The sequence below is a fragment of the Tupaia chinensis genome, unplaced genomic scaffold (assembly GCF_000334495.1).
Source record: "Tupaia chinensis unplaced genomic scaffold, TupChi_1.0 Scaffold143970_1, whole genome shotgun sequence".
Classification (NCBI taxonomy): domain Eukaryota; kingdom Metazoa; phylum Chordata; class Mammalia; order Scandentia; family Tupaiidae; genus Tupaia; species Tupaia belangeri.
In genome coordinates this window covers 1215902-1240479 of record NW_006203821.1, presented here as the reverse complement: position 1 = coordinate 1240479, position 24578 = coordinate 1215902, and the positions used below count along the sequence as shown (strand labels likewise).

The 24578-nt window shown below is 45.5% G+C and overlaps 1 protein-coding gene and 1 non-coding gene across 2 annotated transcripts; one reads left to right on the top strand and one right to left on the bottom strand.

Annotated features, from left to right (window-relative positions):
• Window positions 1-2: 2 nt before the first annotated feature.
• GLS2 (glutaminase 2) lies at window positions 3-24434 on the top strand. The gene is given in 19 exon segments (XM_006165624.3): window positions 3-281; window positions 12228-12327; window positions 12769-12890; window positions 13924-14053; window positions 15083-15162; window positions 15248-15411; window positions 15626-15684; window positions 17354-17386; window positions 17679-17737; window positions 18728-18794; window positions 18942-18992; window positions 19190-19313; window positions 19316-19359; window positions 20447-20578; window positions 21652-21744; window positions 21881-21942; window positions 23222-23298; window positions 23576-23639; window positions 23762-24434. Coding segments are annotated over 19 exon segments (1800 nt in total). The 5' UTR covers window positions 3-99; the 3' UTR covers window positions 23919-24434.
• On the bottom strand, window positions 5804-5865 carry LOC114005539 (U7 small nuclear RNA). The gene has a single exon (XR_003547381.1). It is a non-coding gene; the product is annotated as a U7 small nuclear RNA (small nuclear RNA).
• Window positions 24435-24578: the final 144 nt, after the last annotated feature.

The following is a 24578-nucleotide window of genomic DNA, read 5'->3' as shown; positions in this document are numbered from 1 at the left end:
CCCCCCAGCCTGGTCTCGTCTGCGACTCCTCCGCCCCTCCCTTCCAGCCACCGCTCAGACGCCCTGGGCTCTTGGGCAGAGCCGGCGACGCGCGGGGGCATGCGCTCCATGAGGGCTCTGCAGAATGCGCTTGGCCGGGCTGGCAGTCACTGCCGGCGGGGAGGCTGGGGTCACCTGAGCCGGAGCCCCCTCCTTGGCGGGGGCGTCCGGCACCACCTCAGTGAGGCCGCGGCGCAGGGCAGAGAGTCGCCGCACAGCCATCAGCCGCAGCACCAGGATCAGTAAGGCTTGCGGGACAGGGGCAGGGGACAGGCTCGCTCCCACTCCCACTGTCTTTCTCTAGCTTCGGAGTCCCCTTCCCCAGGGAGTACATCTCTCCCCTCTCCTCTCCTCACTCACTAGCCTGCGATGCCTTTTCCCTTAGATTTGGGGCTTTGGGTCTGCCGCGCTCGGGCGGTAGCGCACCATCCGCCCGGGAGGGCGTTTGGGCAGGTCGGTCCTCGGGATGGTGCCTGTCCCAGGTGCGTACTTAACTGGGAACGCAGTGTTGGTTGCTGCACGTGTCTGAGTGCGGGGTCGTGTGCACGCACGCCCCATCCTCACCCTTCCTCTCCTCCCTGGTCCTCGTGTGTATTTTAGGAAATGCGTGGGTATGGAACAGCCTTCGGCTTCAGGTCCAAGTGTACTCATGTCTGTGTGGTGTGTCTGTTTCTGCGTGTCCTCGGCTTGTAATGTGTGATGCGCGTGTATTATTGGTGCGCGGGTACGTGCATTCGTGTGGGATGCGTGCGTAGCAAGGCTCCCTAATCTGTAGAATAAGGACAGTTTTCCAAATTAGTTATTTAATGGGGAGAGTATTTTAAATGGGGGGGGGGTTGTCCTAAGACGCAGATTTCCCACGCCAAAGCCAGTTCTAGCCATTACTGTGCTGATTTAAAGGGTTCTCTTCCGTTAGGCGCTTCTTCCGCCTGGGAGGCGAACGTCTCTCTTCCACTGCCCAAGAATACCTGGTGACTGAGCCTTTTTTCTTGGAGACGCTGACAGTGCTGAGAAGCAAATTTTGTCTACCCCAGAGGAACGGCATAGACACTGTTTAAGCAGTCCCTGCCCTATTACAGCAGGAACAGGGGATGGGCCATTACCCCCGCCCCCCCTCCCCCAGTCACTGACTTCTACCTGATGACACTCAGACACTGTCATTGAAATAGCCAGACTGACATAGCACTACCTCACCACCACAGGAGTCCTTCTCCTGAGGGGTGACAGACTAATAGATACTATTTATTATTAATAATTATCAGTGTGCAGTACTTTTCCACCAGCCTCTTCTCAAAGAGAGGAGGAACATTTAAAGGGGAACCTCTCCCACCTCTTCTTACTTCCACCCCAACTTCCATCCAGATAATGGGAGAATGGGAAAATGGTGGGATAGAGCAAAACCCTAGCCTCTCTCATCCTGCCACAGTCAGTGGGGTGGAGAGCTAGAGGTACCTCTGGCTCCCCTCCACACGGCTTACCTAGTGCAGTCTAGCAATGGAGATGTTTTTAGGGGACCTTGTTTCTCCTACCTATGACTGTCCTTGCTCCAGAGAACTCTCCATAATGGCCTTGGACTAGTGCTCCCTGGGCAGAAGGGATTGAGCACATTGGAGGGTGACAGCCTCAAAGTGTGACACTGTGAGGAGGAGGGATTCCTGTGTTTTGGGGAGAGGCAGCAAAGAGGAAATGCTGTTATTTGGGATATTTTTTCTTTTTTTAATATTTAGATTTATCGTAAAACAAGGAAAATACAGAGTATCTAGAAGAAAATAAAGATACCAATATTAAAACAACCAGCTAATATTGTGATATATCCATGTGTTGTATGAATGTATATACATGGTTTAACAAAAATGGGATAATACTGTTCATATTCTTTGGTAACCTATCTTTCCCACTTATGAACAGCTTTTTTTCTGGTTTTTTTTTTTTTTTCTTTTTTAAGAGATTTTTGCCCCTGAGTCCGGGACTTGAACCGTAGTTGACTACATAGGAGTCCAGCGATGTAACCATTATATCACCTGCTGGTCCCTGAACAGCTCTTTTTTATTTTTTTAAAGACTTATTTAATTCAATTTATTATTATTGTTGTTGTTGTTGTTGTTTAACTTGACCAGAGAGAGAAAGAGAGAAAGAATAGAAAAGTAAGATGGGGCCGGCAGGTGGCATGATGGCTAGGGGTGCTGGACTCCCACATGATCAACCACTGTTCGAGTCTTGGATCTGGTGGCTTGCTTTCTCATTTTCTCTCTCTCTCTGTCCCTCTTTGGGCAAATTAAAATAAATAAATAAATGAATAAAATTAAATAAAATAATTCTTTTTAAAAAAAGAGAGAGAAGGCAAGAAAGAAACCCACCGGGTCCAGAATGTAGACCGCAGTCAGCCTTGTGGGAGTTCAGCACCTTAACCACCATGCCACCTGCTGACCACATGAACAGCTTTTAACGTTATTGAATATATGTGCATGACATTGTCATTTTAAAAAGCTATTTTGGGGACCAACAGGTAGCATGCTTGTTAAAAGCATGGTCTCCCACATGGCCAATTCATGGATCAAGTCCTGGATCTGGCGGCTTGCTTCTTTGTTTTCTCTCACTTTCTCTTGTGACTGCATGTGCCCTAAAGCTTCTATTTGGAGCCGGCAGGTGGCACAGTAGTTGAGACGCTGGATTCCCACATGGTTGACCACGGTTCAAGTCCCAAATCTGGCAGCTTGCTTTCTCACTCTCCCTTTCTCTCTGGTCAAAACCAAAGAATAATGATAAATAAAAAAATTAAAAATAATTTTTTTAAAGTTGCTATTTTGCCATTTAAAAAGATCCCATTCTATGAGGTTTTGACATTTGTTTAACCACTTTCATTTGGTTTCTATATACTTTTGTGTGCTTGTTCAATTATGTCTTAAATTCCTAGGAAATTTTGCTACCCAGAGATATCTGATGTCATTGGTATCTTGTAAAGTCTTCTAGAGATATTTTGTGTATAAAATATATTATTACTTCACCTTATTTAATACAAATAGTATCATATTATAACATATAAACTTGCTTTTTGTCCTTCATCATTATATTGGTGATTAATCCAATGTAATTTTTTTTAACGTTTGTGATACATTCCGTGATGTGATATTATTTCCTGTCTCCCCTTAGCTTCCAGATACAGAGCTGCCTTCAAAGTGTTTCAATGTCCTGTTCTTTTTTTTTTTTTTGAAAATTTTTTTAAAAAGATTTTTTGCTAGGAATCAGCAGTTGGTGTAATGGCTATGTCACTGGATTCCCATGCAGTCGACCGCCGTTCGAGTCCCCGACCCAGTGGCTTAAACTCACGCCAGGCGCATGTGCATGCGTGCCCAAGATCCCGAGAGGAGAATGGAGGAGAAGGGATTGTGGTGTGGCCATCCCCCGGGGGGTGATTTCTCACTTTCTATCTCTCTGTCTCTCTCTGTCTTTCTGGCAAGTGCACGCGCCCTGTAGCAAAAACCTCTCTCAAAAAAAAAAAAAAAAAAGGAAGATTTTTTGCTATAGGGCACGTGTGTTTTCCAGAGAGACAGAGATAGAAAGTGAGAAATCACGGGAACCAGCAGTTAGTGTAATGGCTATGTTGCTGGATTCCCATGTAGTCAACCACAGTTCGCGTCCCGGACCCGGTGGCTTAGAACTCACACCGGGCGCGTGTGCGTGCGTGCCCAAGATCCCAAGAAAAAAAAAAAAAAAAAAAAAAGAAAGAAAAGGAAAAGAAAGTGAGAAATCACCCCCCAGGGGTACAACCATGCTATAATCCCTTCTCCTCTATTCTCCTCTCGAGATTTTGGGCACACATACACATAGACCAGCTTGAGTTTTAAGCCACCAGATCCGGGTCTCAAATTGTGGTTGACTACGTGGAAGTCCAGTGACATAACCATTACTCCATCTGCTGGTCCCTATATCCTATCCTTCTAAGTTATCTTCAGATAGTTTTTTGCCTCCACCACTCCTGTTATAGGTACTACCTTCATTGTAACAATTGGAATTCCCCCAAAACAGGAAAATTCCTTCCTCTTCTGATGTTTCTTTTGGCTCCAAACACACACATCCCTAGTCTGTGCCAAGCTTCTTTTTTAAAAATTATTTTATTTAACTTTATTTACATATTCATTTATTTATTTTAATTCGCCAGTAGAGGGACAGAGTGAGAGAGAGAGAACAAAAGTGAGAAAGCAAGCCACCAGGTCTGGGACTTGAACTGTGGGTGGCCATGTGGGATTCCAGCACCCTTAACCACCATGCCATCTGCCTACCCAGTGCCAAGCTTCTTGAGAATGTTTTTATTTATTTAGTTTATGATTACTAATTTTTTCAAGAATTATTTTATTTATTTTATTTTTTTATTTAACCAAGGGTTGGGGAAGAGTGAAAAAGCAAGCTGTCAGGTCTGGGACTTGAACCATGATTGGCCATGTGGGAGTCCAATGCCCTTAATACATCACCTGCTGGCCCATATTATTACTATTTTTTTAACAATTATTTTGTTTAAGTTTAATAATTAAAATTTGACCAGAGAGGAACAGAGTGAGAGAGAGAGGGAAAATGAGAAAGCAAGTCTCCAGGTCTGGGACTAGAACTATGGTCGGCCATGTGGGAGTCCAGTGCCCTTAACCACCATGCCACAAGCCAGCCCTATTTTCTTAAACAGGGTGTTACTCTATCATGATTCTCTTGCCTCAGCCTCCTGAGTAGCTGGGACTACAGGCATGTGCCCCCTTGCCCTGCTTTTCTCTCCCTTATGAGAGAGAGAGAAAGAAAGGGAGAGAGATGGGGAGAGAGAAAAGGGAGAGAGACAGAGAGAGGCATTTTTGACAGAGTCTCATTGTGTCAGTATCTTTCTGCTCCAGTCTTCCAATTAGCTAGATTTAGAGGCACGCACAACTGTGTCTAGTGCATCCAGGAACCAAACCTGGGCCTCCCATGCAGTTTTTAGCCTCCTGCTTGGTAGTGCTCTCTGTCCACATCTGTGGCTGGGCCTTGTTCTGTTTTTGGGTTTTTTTTTAGGGGCTGAGAATCAAACCCAGGCCTCTCTTGTGGCCTCAGCCTGTTGGAGAGCAACACCAACCAGCTTGTGCTGTTGCAGCTGGGCTGAGAGCCTCTTTCTTTCTTTCTTAAGAATCATTTAATTTAATTTTTTTTTCTGGACCAGAGAGGGACAGAGAGAGAGAGAGAGAAAATGAGAAAGCAAGCCACCAGGTCCAGAACTTGAACTGTGGTTGGCCATGTGGGAGTCTAGCACCCTTAGCCTCCATGCCACCTGCCGGCCCCACCTTTTTATTTTTTAATGCACTTTCTCAATAGATAATATATTCATATGGTGCCGGATTCAAACTCTAGGAAGGATATATAGTGAGAAGTATCCATCCTACCTTTCTGCTCAGCACTTCCTTCATCTCCCTCCAGAGAGTCTTACCCATTTCTTTTGTACGTGTGTGTGTGTATGTGTGTGGTTATATGTTGTTATCCCCCTGCCTCAACCTCATAAGCAGGTACATGCCACTGTGCACAGCTGTTTTCTTTCTTTCTTTTTTCTTTCAAAGAATCATTTACTTAATTTATTTATTCATTTCATTTAATTTGATCAGAGAGACACACAGAGAGAGAAGAGGAAAGTGAGAAAGCAGGTCCAGGGCTTGAACTGTAGTCAGCCATGTGGGAGGGTCCAGCACCTTAACACCTTAACCACCACACCACCTGCTAGCCCCTTTTTCTTTCTTTCTTTTCTTTTTTTTTTGGAGGGGGAACTTTCAAGTAAAAACTGGAAAACCTTCTAGACAAATTCTAAGAGTGGTAACACTGCTTTTTCTTTTTTATATGCCCTTCCAGAAATAGTTTGTGCCTGAATAAGCAAACATTTACTTTTTTTTTTTTTTTTTGGCTTTTGCCATAGGGCACATGCACTAGCCAGAGACAGAAAGAGAGATAGTGAGATGGAAAGTGGAAAATAACTCCCCAGAGGAGATGGCCATGCCACAATCCCTTCTCCATTCTCTCCTCCTGGAATTTTGGGCATGCACGCATATGTGCCCAGCATGATTTTCAAGCTGCCAAGTCCAGGACTCAAAACATAGTGACCATGTAGGTAGGAGTCCAGTGCCTTAACCACTACACCACCTACTGGCCCCAAACTTTTCTCTTTTAAACATAAATAGTACAGGGGCCAACAGGTGGCGTGGTGGTTAAAGGTGCTAGACTCCCACATGGCCAACTGTGGTTTAAATCCTAAAACTGGCAGCTTGCTTTCTCACTTCCATCTCTCTCTCTGTGTCTCTCTCTGATCAAACTGGAAAATAATAATAATGAACTTAAATAAAAATAATTATTAAAATACATAAATAGTACATACTATATATACTGTTCTACAACTCCCTTTTCATTAATATTACATCTCCCGTATCAATAAAGCACTTCCTAATTTCTTTTTTTTTTTAATACTTAGTGTTAAAATAGTGGAATAAGGGACCAGCAGATGGTATAATGGTTACATTGTTGGACTCCCACGTAGTTGACTGCAGTTCGAGTCTGAGACCTGGCAGCTTAAAACTCACTCATGCTGGGACCAGCAGTTAGCGTAATGGCTATGTCGCTGGACTCCCATGTAGTTGACCGTGGTTCGAGTCCCGGACCCGGTAGCTTAAACTCACGCCAGGCACGTGTGCCTGCGTGCCCAAGATCCCGAGAGGAGAATGGAGGAGAAGGGATTGCGGTGTGGCCATCCCCCCTGGGGGGTTATTTCTCACTTTCTGTCTCTCTGGTGAGTGAACGTACCTTATAGCAAAAATCTCTCAAAAAAAAAAAAAAAACTGCAATAATATTCCACTATAATTTACCTTAATTTCCCTAATCAGTTCCCTCCTGATGCATATTTAGGTTGTTTCCAAGCTTACTAACAACGCAATGAATAACTGAATATGTTACTTTGTAGGTGTGTGACTATATCTGCAGGGTAAATTCTTTGAAGTCAAATTGTTGGATCAGATGGCTTTGCCTATCAACTTACTGTCATAATTAAAAATAATGTGATAAAAATAGGGGCCGGCAGGTGGCATGGTTGTTGAGGGTGCTGGACTCCCACATGGCCGACCACAGTTTGAGTGCCAGACCTGGTGGCTTGCTTTCTCACTTTCTCTCTCTCTCTTCCCATCTCAGGTCAAATTAAAATAAATTAATTAAATAAGTAAAAGTTAAATAAAATAATTCTTAATAAAAATAAGTTTTTGAGAGGTTTTTGCCATAAGGCATGTATGCTTGCCAGACAGAGAGACAGAAAGCGAGAAATCACCCCCCAGGAGGGATGGCCACGCCACAATCCCTTCTCCTTAATACTCCTCTCGGGATCTTGGGCACGCACGCACATGCGCCCGGCATGGGTTTTAAGCCACTGGGTCCGGGACACGAACCGCAGTCGACCATGTGGGAGTCCAGTGACATAGCCATTACGCTAACTGCCGGTCCCAAAAGAATTATTTATTTAAAAAAAGAAATAATATGATAAAAATAATTTCTCTAAATCTGTTAACATATTCATAGAACTCTTGAAGACCAGGAAGTCTTCAGTACTTAGAACATTGGATGCTATAAGTCAGTGAGAGAGATACTTTGGGGCACAGCGACTTTCCTAGCAATGCAATCTGGTAATTCTTTTTGAAGACCCACTGCGTGCTAGAGACTTTGACCAATGCCTGGAAGACAAAGACATATAAAACAGAGAGATCTAACAGTGGAGCAGGAAGAGTTCTCTGACTATAAGATGATGTGTTTGCCAGCAGCATACACAAAATCGGGAGGTTTAAGGAAGTCTTTACAGAGCTGATAACGTTTGATCTGGACTGTAAAAGATAAGCAGAATTATGCTCAGTGAAGGAAAAGAAGGTCATTCCAAGCAGAATTTACAATATTAACAAAGGCCAGGAAACCTCACAGTGCCTAGCCCATTAGGGGAGCTATCTATTATGTCATAACTGGAGCATGGAGTCATGGTGGGGAACAGGAACATTAACTTGGCAAGTTTTAAAGATCTTTGACTGCCATACCAAGAAATAAGAATTTATTCTGTAGGCACTGCGGATCTACCAGAGGTTTTTTTGTTGTTGTTGTTTTCCTTAGAGAGATTTTTACTATAGGGCACATGTGCTTACTGGAGAGACAGAGAAAGACAGAGAGACAGAAAGAAGAAAGCACCCCACAAGGGGGATGGCCATGCTGCAATCCGTCCTCCTCCATTTTCTCAGGATTTTGGGCACACACACACATGCCCCTGGCCTGAGTTTCAATCCTTTGGGTTCAGTACTAGAACTGCAGTCAGCCTTGTTAGAGTCGAGCAACCTAACCATTATACCATCTGTGGGTTCCTACCAGAGGTTTTTGAGCATAGAAATTACATTTGAGTTTTAGGAAGATAACTGGCACATTTTGGAAGATGGATTAGAAGTCAAGAGAATGTAGTGTCAATTAGGTACAGACAACAAGAAACTAATGATAAAGCAGCATGAATTACTGAGCATCTACTTGTATCAGTTTTTTAGTTGTAGCTTAAGTTTTTGTTTGTTTGTTTGTTTCTAGATTTTTGTTATTTTTGTACGTGTACTCGCCAGAGAGACAGAGAGAGAAAAAGTGAAAAATCACCCCTCGGAAGGGATGGGCACACTGCAATACCTTCTCCATTCTCCTCTCAGAATTTTGGGCATGCACACACACGTCTGGTTTGAGTTTCAAGTCACCAGGTCTGGGACTCGAACTATGGTCAGCTATTTGGGAGTCCAGCACCTTAACCACTACATCACCTGCTGGTCCCAGTTTTGTTGTTGTTGTTGTTGTTTTTTAATTTGCTAGATAGTGCATGCCTTTGCCAGAGACAGAAGGAAAGTTAGAAAGCACTACCCATGGGGATGGTCATGTCACAATTCCTTCTCTTCCATTTCTTCCTTTCAGGACTTTGGGAACACATGCTCACATACCTGGCATGATTTTCAAGTTGTCAGGCCCAGGACTGGAACTTTATAGTCAGCCCGTGCAGGGTCCCATCATGGTACAATGCCTTTCACCCAGCTCTCCAGTCAAGATCATAGATCCAGGCATCTAGCGTGTTTCCAGGCACTTTAACCACCACACTGGCTGAACCCAGTTTTTCATGTTTCTTTTTGGTTTGTTTCTTTCTTCCATAAGTGAGAAAGTCAGAGGCAGACAGACACCTCCAGCAGGGTCTTCACACCGTGATTCACACCCAGCTTCAGTCATAACATGCCTAGAACCTTCAGGGAGGTCTCTGGACACAAACCCAGAACCTTCCCATGTGGGTCACACACAGCTGAGTGGTATATTACCCCTGTACCTTGTCTAACCCTATTATGGAATATTCTTAATTTTTACAAAAGAATTATTTATTTAATTTTATTTATTATCATTATTCTTCAGTTTGACTAGAGAGAGAGAGAGGAATATTCTTTTCTGGGGGAGAGGTTTTTGCTATGCCAAAAAGACAGAGAGACAGAGAGATATAAAGGGAGAAATCACCCCCCGGGGGGATGGTCATGCCGCAGTCCCTTCTCCTCCATTCTCCTCTCGGGATCTTGGGCATGCATGCACACACGCCAGGCGTGAGTTTAAGCCACCAGCCCGGGACACGAACCGCGGTCAACTACATGGGAGTCCAGTGACATAGCCATTACACTAACTGCTGGTCACAGGAATATTCTTAATTAAGCCTCACATCATCTATGTGGAATAGACATTACTACCCTAATTTTTTTTTTGAAAATATTTATTTAATTTTATTTATTAATTCACTTATTTTTTAATTTGACCAGAGAGAGACACAGAGAAAGAGAGGGAGGGAAGGGAGACAGCAAGCCACCAGGTCTGGGACTTGAACCATGGTTAGCCACTTGGGAGTGTCCAGCGCCTTAACCACCACACCACCTGCTGGTCCCCATTACTACCCTAATTTTATAGATAAGAAAGCTGGTTCAGCAATATTAAGTGACCTGTCCAAGATCACACAGCTATTTAAGCTTCGAACTCTGGTTCTTTTTTTTTTTTTTTTGAAGAGGTTTTGCTATAGGGTGTATGTGCTCGCCAGACAGACAGAGAGAAACAGAGACAGAAAGCAAAATATCACTCCCCGAGGGGATGGCCACGCCGCAATCTCTTCTCCATTCTCCTCTCAGGATCTTGGGCATGCACGTACATGCGCCCGGCCTGGGTTTAAGCCTCTGGGTCCCATTACGCCAACTGCTGGTCCCAAAACTCTGGTTCTTTCTTTATTTCTTTTTTTTTATTATTTATTTAATTGTATTTATTAATTCATTTATTTTATTTATTTATTTTTTTTAGAGGTTTTTTGCTATAGGGCGCGTGCGCTCGTCAGACAGAGAGAGACATAGAGACAGAAAGTGAGAAATCACCCCCCAGGGGGGATGGTCACGCTGCAATCCCTTCTTCTCCATTCTCCTCTTGGGATCTTGGGCACGCACGCACACGCACCTGGCGTGAGTTTGAAGCCACTGGGTCCGGGACACGAACCGCGGTCGACTACGTGGGAGTCCAGCGACATAGCCATTACGCTAACTGCTGGTTCCCTCATTCATTTATTTTAATTTGACCAAAGAGAGACACACAGAGAGAGAAGGAAAGTGAAAGAGCAATCCACCTGGTCCAGGACTTGAACCGTGGTTGGCCATGTGGGAGTGTCCAGCACCTTAAACACCACATCACCTGCTGGCCCCCAAACTCTGGTTCTTATGCCAAAATGGCTCAAGAGAGAAAGAGAAGAGAGGGTGGATTAGAGAGACATGAAGGTATATTCACCTTGTCTTGGTGACCAAAGTGTGGGAACTATTAAAATAATTCCACATTTCCAGCTTGGTATCCAGGTAGGTGGTGATGCTATTAACCCAGATGGGAAACACAAGAGGAAAAGAGGGAGGAAGTGAGATGACTCAGATTTGGACATATTGGATCTTCAGTGCCTGTGGAACATCTAGAGGTGCTAGTGTCTGGAAGGCAACTAGAAATAAAGGTCTAAAGGTTAGGAATAAAATAAAGCCAGAAAGTTAAAACTTTTTTTTCTAATTTCTTTTTTTGCTAGAGGGCACATGTGCTCATCAGAGTGAGACAGATGGAGAGAGAGGGGATGAGAAAGCATTTTCCCACCCCCATGGAGCATGGTCACACTGCAATCCCTTTTCCACCTCTCTTTTCTTTCAGGATTTCAGGCACACACATGCACCCGGCATGTTTTCAAGCTGCCAGTTCCAGGATTCTAACCATGCAACCATGTGGCTACCTTAACAACTTGGCTATGGAGCTAGCCCTTCTCTAATTTTTATTTTTTTAAGAATTATTTTATTTTATTCATCGTCTTTTTTTTTTTTTTTTTTTGACCAGAGAGAGAGAAGGAACGTGAGAAAGCAAGCTGCCAGGTCCAAGACTTGAACCATGGTCAGCCATATGGGATTGCTGCTGCCTTAACCACCAAGCCACCTGCCAGGCTTCTAATTATTCTGTAAAGCATATTTTATTTTGAAAAATAGCAAGAGTGAAAGAAGCATCCTTGGCAGAGTCCCATCATGTATAATCCTTTTCACTCAGTTCTCCAGTCAAGATCGAGGATCTGGGCATCTGGCATGTTTCAGGCCAACTCAGGATCTTTTTTTTTTTTTTTTTTGGAGAGGTTTTTGCTATAGGGCGCGTGCGCTTGCCAGAAAGACAGAGACAGACAGAGAGACAGAAAGCGAGAAATCACCCCCCGGGGGGATGGCCACACCTCAATCTCTTCTCCTCCATTCTCCTCTTGTGATCTTGGGCACACACACACATGCCTGACGTGAGTTTAAGCCACCGGGTCCGGGACTCGAACCACGGTCGGCTACATGGGAATTCAGCGACATAGCCATTATGCTAACTGCTAGTCCCCCAACTCAAGATCTAAACTCATGTGTATGGCTCTAGCACTACGATCCACACGTCACCGCCTGCACTACACTGGGCCGAGAGTAAAATGTATAATTTCTCAGGGCAGACAAGATGGTTAGAATTGTAGGGCTAGATCAGGGAGGAAGCAGACTGAGGATGCCTACCTATTTACGACCCCATGTTCCAGCAGAAGGAACAGGGAACAATTCTCAGGCTCCTGCCCTCCTCCTGTTTCTGCCCCCAAACAGTGATTCCTCAGAGAGTGGTATGCTGTCCCGACTGGGTGATCTGCTCTTCTACACTATTGCTGAGGGACAGGAACGAATCCCTATCCACAAGTTCACTACTGTAAGTTGTTGTCTACCTGTTCAGAATTCTAATCCCTTGGGGTCTCTGGGAAGTGGGAAAAGAGGGTGAGGCAGGTACAGGGCAGCTAATGGGTTGTTGTGTGGGGATGGAGAACACAGAAGGATGAGAGCAGATGCCTAGATGGACAAGACTCCCATCCCAAGCCCAGCGGGTGGAAAGAGTAAATCCTCTGACTCAACACATCCTCTTGGTGTGGGACTTTGACCCAAGGGGTTCATAAACCATCTAAACTGTCTTTATGAAAGGGGAAAGAAATCCTTGTTCGAAGGTATTCCATTTCCTTTTTTCTTAATCTCCAAACCCATGTGTTCCACCTATTGTAGTAGTCGGTGTCGAGCTAACTAGGTATCCATTAGGCAGATTATTAGCAGTTTTCTCTCCTCCTAGCTGACCTCACCAAGCCTTTTCTTTGCCCTGAAGGCACTGAAGGCCACCGGACTGCAGACATCAGATCCCCGGCTCCGGGACTGCATGAGCCAGATGCACCGCATGGTGCAAGAGTCCAGCAGTGGGGGCCTCTTGGACCGAGATCTCTTCCGAAAGTGAGGGCCCCCAAAACAAGAGCACTGCTCTCAGAACTTTTCTGTGGACACAAAATATCAAAACAAAGAGGAATCTTTGGGATTGTGTAGTTCAACCCATTTTATTTCATTACTTATTACACAGTACATGACTACTCATTATAAAAGCTCAAACAATATAGAAATACACGTTCTCCTTTCCCTTGCTACCTAGTCCCAGTCCTTTTCCCAGAAGCAAACATTGTTAACAGATTAGTGGGAATCTTCTAGATGATGCCCTATGTATTTACATACATACATAAATACACATAAATATATGATTTAGGATTTTTAAAAGATAAAGTGTACATACTGTAAGTATTATTCTGATACTTTTTTTTCCCTCATATTCTCAAACACTATGTCTTGGGATCTTCCCATGTCCCAATGCCTCATTTTGGAGCCAAGGAAACTCAAACCTAGAAAGACAGAGTGATTTGCCAAAGGTCACATAGCTCTTGGTCCCAAACCTTTTCTGTGGACACAAAATATCAAAACAAAGAGGAATCTTTGGGATTGTGTAGTTCAACCCATTTTATTTCATTACTTATTACACAGTACATGACTACTCATTATAAAAGCTCAAACAATATAGAAATACACGTTCTCCTTTCCCTTGCTACCTAGTCCCAGTCCTTTTCCCAGAAGCAAACATTGTTAACAGATTAGTGGGGATCTTCTAGATGATGCCCTATGTATTTACATACATACATAAATATATGATTTAGGATTTTTAAAAGATAAAGTGTACATACTGTAAGTATTATTCTGATACTTTTTTTTCCCTCATATTCTCAAACACTATGTCTTGGGATCTTCCCATGTCCCAATGCCTCATTTTGGAGCCAAGGAAACTCAAACCTAGAAAGACAGAGTGATTTGCCAAAGGTCACATAGCTCTTGGTCCCAAACCTGATGACCACTTACAACCTTCTTTATCCCCAATTTCCACGGCTCCAGAGTGAGTCCCAGCTGCCTCTCTCCAGCCCCTAATGCAATCGTGTCTGGGATCCAGGTGTGTGAGCAGCAACATTGTGCTCCTGACCCAGGCATTCCGAAAGAAGTTTGTCATCCCTGATTTTGAGGAGTTCACGGGCCATGTGGATCGCATCTTTGAAGATGCCAAAGAGCTCACTGGAGGCAAAGTGAGGGTCAGGGGACTAAGGGAGGGGCAAGGGCTCTGGGCCAGATATATCTTGCTTCTTGGAGATTTCCTGGGGCTGGGAATCCAGTGGATGATAGATGAGAAACAAAACTTCTAAAAATGGGGACATGTTTCTTCTATACACGGGATTCCCAGAGCAGCTGAGGGAATCTGAGGGGGTTTTTTGTTGTTTTTTAATGAGAGAGAGAAGGGAGAGAGGTCGGTATTTTTTGACAGACTCCCTGTTGAAACCTTCTGCACCAGCCTCCCAGTTAGCTAGGATAACAGGTCCATGTTACTTTCCCAGCCTGTCCTAGCATGGTCCAAAATCTGAACCTGGGCCTCCTATGTGGCCCTAGCCTTGCATAGCAGTACTCTACTGTTTGTGCCACCATGGCTGGGCCGAATCTGAGGTTTTCATGGAGACTGTTGGCATAAAGATTCAGCAGAGCCTTCAAAAAGACTTATGGGAAGACCAGCAGTTGGCGTAATGGCTATGTCGCTGGACTCCCATGTAGTCAACCGCAGGTCGAGTTCCGGACCCGGTGACTTAAACTCAACACTGGGGGTGTGTGTGTGCATTCCTAAGATCCTGAGAGGAGAATGGAGAAGGGATTGCAGCGTGGCCATCCCCCCTGGGGGGTGATTTCTCGCTTTCTGTCTCTCTGTCTCTGTCTTTCTGGCGAGCGCACGCACCCTACAGCAAAAACCTCTCCAAAAAAAAACCCAACAACTAAAAAGGAGACTTAGGAGTAATTGAGCTTAAAAACAAAGAGAAGCTGATCCCGGAATTTTCCCCTCTAATCTTCCATGGGCTTCACTGCCATCCTCACAGGATTGGCACACAGATGACGAGGCCCTCTAGGACCTAAAGCCTTGGGTGTTTCCGGGAGCAACAGGAGAGAAGAGAACCGCTTGCCCTAAAAAAGGCACAATTTGAGCTTTTATCTAAAAGATCCTCCTGACCCTGAGCCTGAGCTCTGTTCCTCCTCTCTATATGTCTCCCTTTTCTCTACCTGCTCATGCCCAGGTGGCGGCCTACATCCCTCAGCTGGCCAAGTCAAACCCAGACCTGTGGGGCGTCTCCCTGTGCACTGTGGATGGTCAGCGGTGAGATGCTGGGCAAGGGAAGGGGAGGGAGGACACGGATAGGGAACAAAGGCCAGCCTCCTTCATGGCCCCTGTCTGCCTCCAGGCACTCTGTGGGACACACAAAGATCCCTTTCTGCCTGCAGTCCTGTGTGAAGCCCCTCACCTACGCCATCTCCATAAGTACGCTGGGCACTGACTACGTGCACAAGTTTGTGGGCAAGGAGCCCAGTGGCCTGCGCTACAATAAGCTCTCCCTCAATGAAGAAGGTGAGCACCAGCAGGGCTCAGCCCAGACTCACAGCTGCCCTTTCTTGTCTCCATCCCACCGTAACCTGCTCGGATGTTTCTCTGTCCTCCCTGATTAGCCCTGTCATTGCTTCCTCCACAACCAAGAAATCTTTGTCTACCCTGCAGAAAGGCAGGCTGTGAAGGTGCTTTGTTCAGTGGCTGATAAGATTCTGGGTGGCTTGTATTTCCCCAGGAATCCCCCATAACCCCATGGTCAATGCTGGTGCCATTGTCGTCAGCTCCCTGATCAAGGTCAGTGCCACGCTAACCTTCTGAAAAGTTTATTTTCCAAGTCTCCTTGTTCCTGTATCTCTAGTGTCTGCTCCATTCTTAGGACTGCTTCCTTTGAGGGTCCCCAGGAGGCATAGGAGAGTACAGAAGGGACCCACATGTTCCATGGAGGATGTTAGTAAAATGCCACCTCCCCCACCCCTACTCAGGGCTGATCCCTGCCCCTACCCACGAGTCTGGAGTCAGGCTTCCTGGCCCTTAGAGAAGTGAGCAGGTCCTGACCTCCTGGCCTAAGATCACAGGCCAAATACCAGAAACAGGGGGAGGACAGCACTATGAGGTACTGATTGGCCACCTCTGGGTGAGGAACACGTGAAAGGAAGGGTGAATGGCCAGGCCAGGGCAGTTATTCACGTCACCTGGAACTGTGAGTTGGCCTTGATCAAGGGTGTCAGGCTGGCCCCTCAGCTGTGGGTCTCCCAGGGCTTGAGCAAGAATCTGGGGGCAGTGTGGGCAGCACCACTCTGGAGCCAATCACAACCCGTTGGGGAAGGTGATGTTAGGAACCCTCCCCCAGCAACGCAGGTGTCAGAGTCCCTGTGGTGTTGACTCTAGCTGACACAGGCAGGATGCAATGAGCGTGGGAGAAGTGACCGGCAGTCTCTCCCTTTGTTCTGTGATGGCTCCATCTATACCCCGTATCTGAGAACTGCCTCATCCCATTCCCATCTGCACAGGCCTTGTTGGACGTGACTCTTTGGTTTTATTTCAGTTGATATAACTGAACGTCACAGGCAGTAGACATCTGCATCTCCTTCCTGCTACTCCTTTCAGTGTCTGAGATGGGTAATAGGGAGGAGGGTTAAAGGGGGGTAGGCCAGGGGACAGACTGGAGTCAGAAAAATGAAAGCAGGAATCAGGGACGAGGGTTTGCATTGAGAATGGCAGTGGGAGTGACTAAGGATGGGCAGAGTCTCGCTGGTGGGATGAAGTTACCTGTACAGTCATTCTTGATAATAAAATCAAGTCAGTTTTTTTTTTTTTTAAGAGTTGTGGGGTTTTATTTGTTTTGTTTGTTTGTTTGTTTTTGTATAGGGCACATGTTCTCATCAGAAAGACAAAAACAGAAAGCGAGAAATCACTCCCCGGGGTGGGGGTGGTGGGATGGCCAAGTGCAATCCCTTTTTCTCCATCCTCCTCTCAGGATCTTGGGCACCCACACACATGCACCCAGCGTGAGTTTAAGCCACCCTGCGGTCGACTACATGGGAGTCCAGTGACATAGCCATTACGCCAACTGCTGGTCCCCTAGTTTGGTTTTTAAGATCTCTAGATGTGCATAAACACAAAAACACCTCCACTGTTTAAAAATAAAGTCATTATAAAATGTAACACATTCCGGGGGACTAGCAGGTGGTGTGGTGGTTAAGGTGTTGGACACTCCCACATGGCCAATCACGGTTCAAGTCCTGGACCTGGTGGCTTGCTTTCTCACTTTCCCTCTCTGTGTGTCTCTCTCTGGTCAAATTAAAATAAACGAATGAATAAATAAAATTAATTCTTAAAAAGATGTAATACATTCCTAGTAGCAAGATCAGTCTAACACTTTAGCTCTTCTAGTCCTCCTGAGCCTTCCCTCTTGTCCTCCTGGGCTTGGAATACTGACCCCTCTCTCTCTCTCTCTCTGCAGATGGACTGTAACAAAGCTGAGAAGTTTGATTTTGTAAGTTCCCTTGCTACTCAACTTCTGGCTGCTCTTATCCATGGTGTGCTGTCCTCCCCAGGCTGGTTCTAACCCCACTATCAGGTGTTCCAGCCCTACTTTCAGAGCTGTAGGACTTTGTTGGCTTCGGAGAAGAAAGCCTCTGAACTCCCCGCCCTCTTGAGCAAAGCGGGGATAAGGACGGAGTAGTCTGAGTAGTCCGGAGGGGCTGGCCGTAGTTCAAAATGCCAGCAACTGGAATGTGTTCAGCAAGAGTCAAGCTCAAGAGTCTCCCAACCTTCTTCTCTTCCAGGTGCTGCAATACCTGAACAAAATGGCTGGGAATGAATTCATGGGTTTCAGCAATGCCACGTAAGGCCCTTTCAGAGGACTGGCTGAGTGCATTGTGGCATGTGCACGTGTGTGTGTGTGTGTGTGTGTGTGTAACAGTGGATGGGAGAGGAGGGAGTGAGAGAAAGAGGATCTCACAAGGAAAAAAATCCCAGAAAGCCTCCCAGCTTTCTCTGAGCTCCTTCACTGACACTAGTCTACTTTGAGAAATAATTTGTTTCTAATTAATATATAATGGGAGAAGCTGTGTGATTTGTGCCTAAGCCCTTTAATGCCAAAACTCTCAAAGTAAAAACCTCACCAGTTGTCCTAGACTAGGTGGCTAAGCATTTAGTTTTGTTTTGATTTGATTTTTCTAATTTGCTATAGGGTGGGTACACTAGCTGAAAAAAAAAAGAGAGAGAAGGTGAGAAATCACCCCCGGGGGGGTGGTGGTGGCTATACTGCAGTCCCTTCTCCTCCAGTCTCCTCTTGGACTTTTGGGCCTGCAACACACACGTGCCCAGCGTGATTTTCAAGTCACCAGTTCAGGACTCGAACCACACAGTCGACCATGTAGGATTCAGCCACCCTTAACCATGCCACCTTGCTGCCCAAATGGAGTTTTTTTTTTAAGTTTTCAATTTTTTTTGTTTGTTTTACATTTTACAACCAAGTCCTGTGTTTGCTCAGGTTCAGAAGTTTCTACTAATATTACTTTTTAAAAATAAATATTTCATTCATTTTTGTTTATTTATTTCAATTTGGCCAGAGAGGGACAGAGAGAGAGGGTGAGAAAGAAAGCTGCCAGGTCCGGGACTTGAACTGTGGTCAGCCATGTGGGAGTCCAGCGTCCTCAACCACGGTGCCACCTGCCAGCCTCTCTCCTAATATTACTATTGAGAAGTTATAAAGGGCAAATTTAATTTGACATGTGTAATGTAAATAGTGCTCTTTCTCAGGGAAAGTAGTTTTTCCCCTTCTCCCCAAACCCATCCCTCAAACTTCTGGTAAATTGGCTGTTTGCTTCAGATTCCAGTCAGAGAAGGAAACCGGGGATCGGAACTATGCCATTGGCTATTATCTCAAAGAAAAGAAGGTAACTGGGGGAGGTAACTGAGGAATTGTGCTGGTGGTGGGAGGTACAGGGGGTGGGGCTTTGTCTGAGACCCGGCGGTGTGCAAGGGGCTGCTGAGAAATGTTCTAAAGAGAAATGGCCTGAAGAGAAATGTTCCCCTCTTTGCAGTGCTTCCCTAAGGGGGTGGACATGATGGCTGCCCTTGATCTCTACTTCCAGGTAGGCAAATGTTGACCGAGACCAAGGGGCAGGACAGACTGCCCTCCCCGCTCCAACCCATGAGAGGGAGGCTCCTCTCCAGTGTCAGAAACACCAGGGGAGCTTGCTGTAGACGCCAGGAACACGGCTGTACACCTTGAGAACACCATGAGCAGGTCTGCTTACACTGCACCTTCACCTCTCCCTTGTCTCCGTAGCTGTGCTCCGTGGAAGTCACTTGTGAATCAGGCAGTGTCATGGCAGCCACCCTTGCCAATGGCGGGATCTGCCCCATCACAGGCGAGAGCGTGCTGAGCGCCGAAGCAGTGCGCAACACCCTCAGCGTTCCTGCGGCATGTACGACTTCTCTGGCCAGTTTGCCTTCCACGTGAGTGTTTCTGGCCCCACCATCTGTCTGCCATAGGCCAGTGCCGAGTGAGTAGGCAGACAGGTGGAAGCTTGTTCCAGCCTGTCATCACCAACTTCCACCCAGGCGATTCCGCTGAGACTCCCTGGGGATGTCCAACACATCAAGTTCCTCAAATATATAAACACAGGATGTTTCTGCTTCTGAATTGTCCTTCTGCCGCCCTTCACACAGCTGGCTCTTCTCTAGGTCTCAGCTTAGGCATCACCCCCACTTAGCTGTCATTGATCACTCATCTCAAGTGGGCCCCCCTCCACCTCTCTTCACAGCACTCACTTCTCAGTGTTTATCAGATTTTTTTTTTTTGAGGTTTTTGCTATAGGGTGCGTGCACTTGCCAGAAAGGCAGAGACAGAGAGACAGGAAGCAAGAAATCACCCCCCAGGGTGGACGGCCACACCGCAATCCCTTCTCTTCCATTTTCCTCTCAGGATCTTGGGCACACACGCACACATGCCAGAGGTGAGTTTAAGCCACCGGGTCAGGGACTCAAACCATGGTCAACTACATGGGAGTCCTTCGACTAATAGTCCATTACGCCATCTGCTAGTCCCAATTGTTTTTTTAAATCTATTCATTTGTTTACCTGTTTATTACCTATCTCTTATTACCACCAGCGTGTAAGTTAAGTAAGACTGTCCTAGTTCTGGCAGAGCATCTAGCACAGTGTGCTGTTAATACTGCAGTAATTTTTTCCTAACTACATGAACGTGTTTAAGAGGAGGGAAGGAGGCTGGCAGGTGGCATGATGGTTAAAGGCGCTGGACTCTACATGGCCAACCGTAGTCTGAGTTCCAGACCAGACAACTTGCTTTCTCACTCCCCCCCCCTCTCTGTCCCTCTCTGGTCAAATTAGTATGAAATAAATGAATAAATAAAGTTAAATGAAATAATTCTTTTGAAAAAAAGGACAAGAGTAAAAGAAGTTTATCACTAGCCAAAAGGCTGAGGTGGGTTGTGGCCTTGTCTATGCAGTCCTTGGGTCTAACCTTACTCTCCCAGATTTGAGGTACCCCCAGCTCATCCTCAGCTTCGACTCTGTTCTCCAGGTGGGCCTGCCAGCCAAGTCAGCTGTGTCGGGAGCCATCCTCTTGGTGGTACCCAATGTCATGGGAATGATGTGTCTGTCACCTCCACTGGATAAGCTGGGGAACAGCCACAGGGGCATCAGCTTCTGCCAGGTGAGCTGTCTGCATACAGTACTTAATACTTTTGAATTAAGCAATAAATTTAACTGTAGAAACTTTAAGTAAATACAGTAGCCACTCCCCACCCTAGCCACAGTTCTAAGACCCCCAGTAGATGCCTGAAACTGAACATAGTACTGAACCTAATATATTTCTTCCTGTACATATGATAAACTTAGTAGTATTATTATTTAATTTGCTATAGGGCACATGCACTCACCAGAGAGAGAGAGGGAAAGTGAGAAAGCAAACTGCTAGGCCATGTGGGAGTCTGGTGTCTTAACCACCATGCTACCTGCTAGCCTACATGTTATTTTTTTAAGAGGTTTTTGCCTTAGGGTGGACTCACTGGAGACAGAGACAGTGAGAGGGAAAGTGAGAAATCACCCTCCAGGGGAGATGGCCATGCTGCAATCCCTTCTCCATTCTCCTCCTGGGATTGTGGGCATGCACATCCCTGTGCCCGGTGGGAGTTTCAAGCCACTGGACCCAGGACTCAAACTGTAGTCAGCTATGTGGAGTTCAGTGATGTAACCTCTACGCCATCTGCTGGCCCCCATATGATAAATTTTAAGTAAAAAAGATTTTTTTGTTAATTTGACAAAGAGCACATGTGCGCACCAAAGAGAGAGAGGGAGCACCCCCTAATAAGGCACAGTCTGGCTGAAATCCCCTCTCCATTTCTCCATCCTGTCAAGATAGGGCACGTACACACATGCACCCAGCGAGTTTTATAAGCTGCGAAGGCCAGGATTCAAACCAGGTTGGCTATGTGGGATCTAGCTCCTATAACCAGTAGGCTACAGACTGGCCCAACAATGTTTAATTTATAAATTAAGCAGAATGAGATTAACAACAAATCATAGAAAAATTATAACAATGTACTGTAATAAAAGTTATGTGAATGTAGTCTCTATCAAAATATCTTACATACTGAACTCACCTATTTTTGGACTGTGGTTGACCAAAGGTAACTGGAACCACAGGTGACAAAACCATGGAAAAGAGGAACTAGTGTGAAGCAATTTTGAACTCATACTAAGTGCTCTTTTGGCTTACAATTCTAGAAACTGGTGTCTCTCTTCAATTTCCACAATTACGACAACCTACGGCATTGTGCACGGAAGTTAGACCCACGACGCGAAGGGGGAGAAGTTCGGGTAAGGAAACGGCCAGGGGGCTTCCATAACACTTCACCCATGGCTAAGCATCTATGGAGAGGATCAAAGGGAAGAGCTGGGCATGGGCAGTTTCAAAGCCCCAGTTAATCCCAGGTGGGTATGATTTATGTTCCAGAACAAGACTGTGGTGAACCTGTTATTTGCTGCCTACAGTGGCGATGTCTCAGCTCTCCGAAGGTAATTTTACTGTGACCAGATATACATAATAAAATACTCCTGGCCTAAACATCTTATTAGGGGACAATGTAGCCTCCCCCCGAAAAAAAAAGTTTCAGGTTTAAAAAGAATGGACATAGACTGCATTTAAATGAGTTTCTGTTGTTTTAAGAATTATTTTAGTTAACTTTATTTCAATCTAATGAGAGAGCACGAGCGAGCAAGCGAGCAAGCAAGCCACCAGGTCTGGGACTCAAAATGCGGTCGGCCATGTGAGAGTCCAGCTTCCTTAACCACCATGCCCCCTGCCAGCCCCCCTCTGCCCTTTTATTAAGTGCAGTCTGGCTCTATAGTGCAGTGGTTAATCATCACAGTGCATAGAAAGCAGATTCTGAATGGCTGACCTCAATTCAAATCCTAGTCCTAGCAACTTAAAAATACACTGGATACATCTGTGTGCTCAAAGTCCTGATGGAACAGAGAAGTGGAGGAAAAAGGACTGTAGTGTGACCACATCCTCATTTAGGATGCTTTCTCTCTGGTGAGCTCACATGTCCTCTGGCAATTAAAAAAAAATAGAGCCTGCCATATGATAATAATACTATTAATTAATGGTAGCCACTGTTAGTAACTGGGCATTAAGAGCAGAGTCCTGGGGTCAGCAGGTGACATGATGGTTAAGGGCTAATCACTTCCACTACAGTTTGAGTCCTAGACCTGGTGGCTTGCTTTCTTACTTTCCCTCTCTCTTTCACTCTGACCCCTCTGGTCAAATTAAAATAAATAAATAAAGTTAAATAAAATAATTCTTTAGAGAGAGAAAAAAAAAAAAAAAAGAGTCCTGGGGCTGACAGGTGGTGTGGTAGTTAGATGCTGGGCTCCCACATGACAGACCATGGTTCGAGTCCTGGACTTAGCAACCTACTTTCTCACTTTCCCTCTGTCTCTCACTGGTCAAATGAAAAGAACAATAATAATAAATTAATAACTCTTTTTTTAAAATAAATAAATAAAGAGCAGAGTCCTAGAAAGTAGGGACACTTTCTAAATGATTTATCAACATCAACATGTATGGGGCACCTACCACAGGTAGGGAGTAATGTTTCTAGAAGCAGCACACTCTCATTTCTCTGTGGGAATAAGTCTCGTCTGGGCACAGAACATAGATTATAGAGAGCCTACAGATCATGGCATAAACTGTTTTGCCTTTTCTGGAACCCACTTGGCCTGACAGTTCAGAAAGAACACTAGTGATTCTAGACTGATCTGAGTAATTCTAGTTGTTTTCCACTACCCTCAGGTTTGCTTTGTCAGCCATGGATATGGAACAGAAGGACTATGACTCTCGCACAGCTCTGCATGTTGCTGCAGCGGAAGGTATCTGAAGGGTTGAAGAGGGGAAGCAGATTCTCAGACCTTTTCTCAGCTACCGAGAGTATCCCCATTGTATGTGCCCTCAAGGTTACAGGTGGCAACTATCAATAGTTTTGCCCAAATGTCCTTCAGTTCATAGCCAAACTGTTCCTGTGTGCTGCAGGGAGTGGAGTGGAAGAGGTCTTTTCCCCTTCCCCTTAGAAGGGAAACTCCAGCTGCCATGGGTCTGAACCAAAGGGCTCAGGGCCTGTACCCTCTCATTTCCTCTGCCCACATTTAGGACATATTGAAGTTGTTAAATTCCTGATCGAGGCTTGCAAAGTGAATCCTTTTGTCAAAGATAGGTAAGTAGGATTAAGCTAAATGGGGGGAGGACAGCTTCTCCACAATTCCCTTCAGCCACCATGCACATGTATTCAGCCGTGGCACTCTGTCATCTCTGCGTGATGATCATTGTTCTTCTCAGGTGGGGCAATATTCCCCTGGATGATGCTGTGCAGTTCAACCACCTGGAGGTGGTCAAACTGCTTCAAGATTACCAAGACTCCTACACACTCTCTGAGACTCAGGCTGAGGCAGCAGCTGAGGCCCTTTCCAAAGAGAACTTAGAGAGCATGGTGTGAGCATGGGTGATGGACAGTCCTTGCTCAAGAAAAAGAATGAGCTGACCAGATACTTAATCCATAACCATCAGAAATGCTATGGAGAACTACACTGCTTCAGTGGGGACTGAGAAAGTCATTTGGTGACTTAAGCCAGTGCTTTCTAAGTCAGAATACCCCGTTCCCTCAGCAGACTTGTTACAGAAAAGCACCTCGATGGACACCTGCAATAAAGCATCCACAGAGACTGTGAGCTGCTTTGACTGAAGCCTAATGGCTGGGCCCATTCAAAACTATCCCAGATCTTCACACTGGTCCCCTCTTCCTCTGCCTTGAAGAAATCATGAGGGAGAGACGTTCTGATAAAGGGGCTCTAGTACATACCCACAGAGTAACGGAAAGAGGGGCTTATGTACCTGGCTTTTGTCTGGAGAGATCTGCTCCCCTTGGCTAGCACGTGCAGCTGCTATCGCTAACAGCAATTTTGTAGACAGAGAAAGTATTTTGTGCTCAAATAAACTTTAATTACACAAATTATTATTTTTGCTTAATCCAGTCCTTCTCTTTCTCCCCTGGGGTGCAGGGGGGTGGGGGTGTATCCAGCTTCATCACCATCATAGAAGGTAGGATAAGATGGAACCACAGGGTCAGGCAGAGCCCAAATATGTATTTCACATACAT